The 6474-nt window shown below is 49.2% G+C and overlaps 1 protein-coding gene and 1 long non-coding RNA gene across 3 annotated transcripts in view; both read left to right on the top strand.

Annotated features, from left to right (window-relative positions):
• POLR1E (polymerase (RNA) I polypeptide E) overlaps positions 1-5414 on the top strand; it is a 14983-nt gene extending 9569 nt beyond the window's left edge. Inside the window, exons 10-13 of one of the 2 annotated variants that reach the window (XM_015560519.1) lie at positions 257-338; positions 1085-1216; positions 2141-2302; positions 4659-5414. In XM_015560519.1, the coding sequence (XP_015416005.1) occupies positions 257-338; positions 1085-1216; positions 2141-2300 (374 nt within the window). In that variant the 3' untranslated portion in view covers positions 2301-2302; positions 4659-5414. Of the gene's footprint in view, positions 1-256; positions 339-1084; positions 1217-2140; positions 2524-4658 lie in introns of those variants that run through there. The other variant, XM_006758465.2, reaches the window with a different exon arrangement.
• Positions 5415-5459: 45 nt separating this feature from the next.
• The window catches only part of LOC107182243, a 7399-nt gene continuing 6384 nt past the window's right edge, over positions 5460-6474 (top strand). Inside the window, exon 1 of the long non-coding RNA XR_001512964.1 lies at positions 5460-6470. This is a non-coding gene — a long non-coding RNA (uncharacterized LOC107182243). The remainder of the gene's footprint in view (positions 6471-6474) is intronic.

Here is a 6474-nt window from a genome sequence, read left to right as displayed (position 1 = left end):
TTTATGAATTCTGTGTCTTTAGGCCTCATTTTTCTTTCTTGTTGTCGCCCCTTCACAAAGGTCTCTTCGGCAGTTTCATTTGACAGGAGCATATTTTCATTGGAAAGTGGCCGTTTTGTTTTGGGGGCCCTGCTTCTCTTGCCACATGGCTTTGTTAATAACACTGGCGAATTGTTGGCTTCTTCTCCCAGCTCATGGAGGATATGTGTGGCCTGAAGGTCCTGACAGAATATGATCCAACTCCTTTGTGTTGTAGGTGCCCTGGGACCTGGAATTCCACACATCATCACCACCAAACTGCTGAAGCACTTCACCTGCGTGACCTACAACAATGGCAGGTCAGGGGGGTGACCTATTTGGCTTCTGCCAGTAAAGGAGAGAGCGGATTGGGGGGGTGGGGAGAGTGGGGAGTAGGAGCTTGGGTGAAGGCCACATCCACAGAGCTACTGTGCTGAGGAGAGCACTGCCATTTGGGGTGGTCCTGGGGTCAAGTAGGTTTAGTAAACACTATACAGCATGTGCCCTCCTCCCCTCGGAGAAGTTCACTTCCCCGGGGGATGTCCAGCAACAAAGACTGACTTCACTTGATACACTCCTTTCAGGGAACCCTTGTTAATGTCCCACAGAACTGGTGTTCTGTGGACAGGCAGTGTTGCAGGAGAGGAAAGGCCTATGTGGTGATTTTGGGAAGGATCCCCAAGCAATGCACCTGGGTTTCCTCCTGGCAGTTTGCTTGGAACGTGTTTCCTGCTCTGAGTGTGCTTGGAAGAATCATCAGCAACTGAGTGTGGCTGACTACTTTCCTGGCAGCTCTGCTGAGCAGCAGGCAGACTCGAGGGTCTCTCGCTGTGCTTGGGGTGGTAGGTGTGGCCTTCTCTGTCCCCTTGGAGGGAGCACTGGGATTGGCTCACTGTTCTCTTGGGCACCTTGAAGGACAAGGAGTCACTTGAATTCATTTCTTCTCCCCAAGATGGGGAAGACATTAAGTATCTATGGGAACGGGGCTGTATGGTTTTATTTTGCTTTTGGAGAAATCATCTTCGAGTTTAATTTTTGGTCTCTTTTATTGTCACTGATTTTGCAGTTTACGCAACTTAATTTCCGATTCCATGAAGGCAAAGATCATTGCGTATGTGATCGTACTCGCCTTGCATATAAACGACTTCCAGATTGACCTGACGTTGTTACAGAGGGACCTGAAGCTCAGTGAGAAAAGGTGGGCACACAGAACGGAAAGCTCGTTAGGGTGCCTTGCTGTATTCCTAGTGCTGCCGGAAAGCACGAGGCTTCAGCAGGCGAACTGGGGACTTTAGTAGGGAAAAGACTTGGGACTAATAGATGTGGTCACACAACCCAGAAGGGGAATTGTTGGGCTTCAGACCTGAGCCTTCCCATGGCATTCTGTCCCTGTGTAACCAGGCAGCCTCCGGTCTCCAAATACCTTTCTCTGGGTGATTCTGTATGGTCCTGAGGGTGGAACCCAGGGGTGGAAGTTACAAGAACCCAATTTCATCTTAGCAAAAAGACCTTTCTCAGAGTCAGGTGGAGGGGCTGCCAGGTGGTGGGGCCGCTGTTTGGCAGGATGTTGCACTGGGGCTGCTCTTACTGGACTGGGAGAGTTGGCAGAGATGACCTTTCAGAAGGGATTCAGACTGAGTAGGAGCAGAATTCCCAGGATTCCGAGTGATGGAACCTGTAGGGGCATCTGACCCTCAGGGACCCTGATGTTCAGGAGAGCCTGTAACACCTGCCTGGGCCTAGCAGTCCATAGAGGGATTATTCCGAGGGCTGTCCACCGGTGTTGCATTCTCACCGGCAGTGGTGGTGCAAATCAGCCCCTAAGTACCTGTTTCAGCACACTTCTAGCAAGTGTTCAATCCTGGTTGTAGGCAGTAAACCAAGTTTATTAACAGGAACGAGACAGAGAACCTGGGTTGTAATCACCTATAAGGTATTTTCTAACGACCACACATGAAAATGAAATTGTCCGTTTGAAGACTCTCGGGGGATCTCATCTGCCTCTCGTGGGGGTCACTTTGGGGATCTGTCTTCATAGCCTGGAGCACCAATCCGCCGCTCCCTGCCCGCCTCCCTGAGCAGACATTGAGGAGACTCCATTTGTTTTGTGTGTGTTCCTCAGGATGCTCGAGATAGCAAAGGCCATGAGGCTGAAGATCTCTAAGCGAAAGGTGTCTCTGGCCGCCGGCGGGGAGGAGGAGCACAGACTGGGTACTCTGTGCATCCCGCTGCCTCCAGCGCAGACCTTGGACCGCCAGTCACAGCGGAGGAGACTCACGTAGAGGTGTGCTTTCCAGGCAGAAGCTTGGCCACACAACAGCCACTTCCTCTGCTCATTTCCATTGTCATTTTTTACAAGGGGGAAAAGCTTTGCTCTGGCATGGGTATGAAGCCACAAGCCAGCCTCTCAGTCATGCCTGTCTTAAGCAAAAACATAAAGTGACCATCATATTGGACTTTGTCTCCCTCCTTCAGTGTTGCTGTGATTATAAATGGCAGGTGGTTCTTGTGTTGTTTCACATGTGGTGATGTGGGAGGTGGGGCTTGGGAAGCAGAGCCAAAAGATCTCCCAGAAAACAAACTGTACCACATGATCTTAAGAAGAAAGGAGCTGAATACATGGGTAAGCTGTAAAGTTGTTAAAGGGGTGCAGGAGTGGGAATCAGGAGGTTGCCATCAGAAGTGCTCAGTTCAGAACACACTGCTGGGTTGCCATCCGGGCATCAAGAAACCACTCCTCCCCACAACTGCTTGAATTCTTGAAGCTGTGACGACACCGAGTTCAGCCACCCATGCTTTTAATATCCACATTCCCACCCCCTTGCCTGTCAGCACAAGTAACCAAGATCAAGAAGCTGCTTTCCATGTTGCTTCCTTCTGTGAGTGCTTATGTAGGAACCTAATTTGCATCCAGAATCCTAGCAGCAAGGGAGTTTTGGAAATAGGTTTCAGCTCTCCAGCTTCTAGTTACAGAGAAGCATACCTGAAGGAGACGGGAATGGATTCTGACTGCCAACAGCCTGTCTGCCACGGGGGAGATGGAGAAGTCAGTGTCCTAGGGGTGCTATGAGGAATGGGAATGTGATATGGAGGCTTGGGTATGTGGCTAACATGCAGACTCAGATCTTCAAGGCTTTTCTGGGAGCAGCTAAGGTTTGTGGTACTTGGTGTTGGGGAGCGAGGGGCAGTGAAGGAAGACAGAATTTATCTCTGAAAATGAGAAAGGGGGAAGTCTATGCAACAGCTGGGCCATCCATCAGGGAAGATGGTGGGAATGAGTCTTAGATGACTCACTTGACAGGTGGTCCTTGTATTTCTTCGAGCTCTGGGATGCTGTTATGAGAGCCCCTTCTGGAGTGAGGCCAGGTCTACAGTGTGTATTTTTCATGCTCTTCTCCCGTTCGTCTCATTCGTGTCTGATCCTAGGTGGTGGGCATTTGTAGCATATGTTGTCTCCTGCAGAGGTGTGAGCAGGCAATCTAAATGCCTTTTGTTTCCTGATCTAACCTGTTGTGAAAATCAAGTATGTGACTCTGCATTCCTGATCTGCCTCTGGGGAAAGAACTAATGTGCTTATAGGGTAGAATGTGTTTCCATGCATGTTTTTTAGATTCTGAGGGGCTGTCACTTGGAATTTCCAGGAATGATTGGGGCACAGCATGTGACCAGGCCTCTGAACAACCTCTGTCCCAGAGGAAGCAGCCTGTCCTCAGTGACTCACACAGAGCAGTGGTGTCGATAGGGAAGAGTCTAGGATGGCAGGTACTCGTCCTGGGTGACAACAGGTGTAACCTCACTAAATGTAGGCGGTGCATTCCCAGAGGCTGAAAAGCACATTTCTGTATATAAGAGGCTTGTGGGTTAAAAGGCTCAAGAGGGTCCTTGTTCAACTTAAACTAGTCTCCTGAAAGCAGCTAGCACAGTGCCTGACGCAGGCAGTGTATGTAGAATGAGTCATAGTTTATGAACTGCACCTTCTTTCCTGGGCAGGGCTATTCGGGGTAAACACTTGCAGAATAATGGAATCGTATTTATTTTTTTATAGTTCTAAAAAACCATTTGTTTACTAGTACATTCACAGTGGATACCTTGATCTCACCAAGTGTCCTGCCATAAGGTCTCCTGCTGTCCTCTTTGAAGAAAGGGAGGCTGTGGGCTAGAATCGGACCCTTAATAAGACTTGCAGTTTGTGGCATAATCTTAACCTACGGGTGTTGGCTAACTGTAGACGTCCTGGAGGAAGGTCTCTGCCTGTGGCCCTGACTTATTGTACACTGTTAACAGGGATGAGATCAAAGAGGATATATTCAACACACTGGCAGAGGACCCCTTTACTGTCTTTTAAAAACTTTATTTTGATATGTCATACTTAGAAAACAATTGCAAGAGTAGTACAAAGATGCCCTAACCGGTTTGGCTCAGTGGACAGAGCGTCAGCCTGCGGACTCAAGGGTCCCAGGTTCGATTCCGGTCAAGGGCATGCACCTTGGTTGCGAGCACATCCCCAGTAGTGAGTGCGCAGGAGGCAGCTGGTCGATGTTTCTAACTCTCTATCCCTCTCCCTTCCTCTCTGTAAAAAATCAATTTTATATATATATATTTAAAAGAGTAGTACAAAGAACTATATATCTTTTACCCAGATTCTCCAGCTGTCACTGTGGTGTCCAGCTGTGTGGGAGAGCAGGCCCTGCCCAATGAACCAGTGAGGCTACTGCAGAGCACTCCCAACTTCCCGGTTATTCCCCAGCCACAGAAGAGCTGGGATGGGTGTTCTGGTCCACTGCTGCCTCCAGGTGACTTGGAGGACCTGGTGTGTCTCAGCTGCTCCTTTTTCTGCTACCAAAGCCCTAGGTAACACCTGTCCTACCGACGTGCTCTTAACCTTTCATATAGTGAACTATCACCTCCTGGATCTTAACCAGCACCACCACTCAGGGCCTCAATCCCTTCTGTTAAGAAATGGGGCAATAACTTCCCGAAGTCGGTGTGTAATGTACTGCAGGTGGAACAGGAGGTGGTTTTAGTGGCACAGGGATATATCAAAACAGGTTTATGCGGGTTAGACTAAAGGGCGGTAACAGATTCCCCCAAACGTCACGTTTCAACAAAAGGTTTACTTGCTTGGGGGATTGTGAATATCTTAATAGTCTGTTTTAGTATGAATTAGAAAACACTAGCTTTTCATTTATAAGTAGTGATGCAAACATTTCTTTTTAGTTCGGCAAAGTTAAGTGTCCTGGATAGGATCCTGGAATGGAGAAAGGACATTAGGGAACAACTAAGAAAATCAGAGAAAACCATAGACTTTGGTAAATAATAATGTGTTCAGTACTGGTTAATTTGACAAATGTACCACACTAATGTAAGATGTTAGGGAAACCTGGGGAGGAGGGTAATATGGGAACTCTGTACTTCCTTATCTGCTCACTTTTTCTGTAAATTTAAAACTCTCCTTTAAAAAAGTCTTTAAAAAGAGGGTTTAAAGAAGAATATTAAGTACTAACTTTCTCCTCTGGTGACATGTGGATATAGCAAAAACTAAGATGCTGAGTAACTGAAGTTGGGAGAATGTGTTCCTGGGTCTGCCCACACCCGGGACTGCTACTGTTGATCTTCACAAAGCCCAAGGGCAGGAGGCAGGGCTGCAACACCCACCTGCAGGGCCCCCCTCTCACCCCCCAGCGATGCACCAGGAAACAGACCTTGAAACCTGGAAGGACAGGGTGGGCCTGGGATTCCATTCCATCCCCTTCAGAGGAAGCCTAGGGAAGGCGAGCGGTGCAGTCCACATCCAGCTGCCTGGGAACTCCAGCATATATCCAGCCAAGGAAAGTCCCCCAAATTCCCTCTTTTAAAATATAGAACTTTATTTTAGTTGCTGAGTTTTCATAAGCGTTTGGTTCACAGAAAAGTCATTTCTTACAAAATAATAAAGGCAGCATTTTGTACAGCGACTCACATTGGGGCCACCAGAGAAGTGCAAAGGACAGTGGGGATGGAAGAGGCCGGCGCTCTTGTGCCTAAGGTCCTCAAGAAGCCCGCGCTCCTGGCTCCCTCCAGCCCCCTCCCACCCTACCTGGGACCTGGGAGAGCAGCACCAGAGGGCCTGGCAGAAGTGGCCTGGGAAGCCATTGGTGAGGTGCACGACAGCGACCCCAACAGACTGGTGAAGGCCTGGCATGAAAGGCCGAGTGGGAGGGGATTGTTCAGGTACAGAGGCTCCTGCATCCAACCCCGTTTCTCAAGCAGCCAGGGCAGGGTCTGAGCCCGCCTAGAACCTTGATACTCACAGTACAGCTCAGTGAAGCCCTTTGGGAACTGGCCTTCCTCTGCCCACTCGGGGCTACAGACCCTACCCCAGCCCTAGGCTGGGTACTGGGAACAGAGACAGTGAGATGGGGCCTATGCAGGTGAGTGGGACAGGGATGGGCCTGGAGAACACCAGGCGGAAAGTGC

This window comes from Myotis davidii, unplaced genomic scaffold, assembly GCF_000327345.1.
Source record: "Myotis davidii unplaced genomic scaffold, ASM32734v1 scaffold534, whole genome shotgun sequence".
Lineage (NCBI taxonomy): Eukaryota > Metazoa > Chordata > Mammalia > Chiroptera > Vespertilionidae > Myotis > Myotis davidii.
Note: the sequence above shows the minus strand (reverse complement) of the source record. Positions and strands in the feature narration are given on the sequence as shown.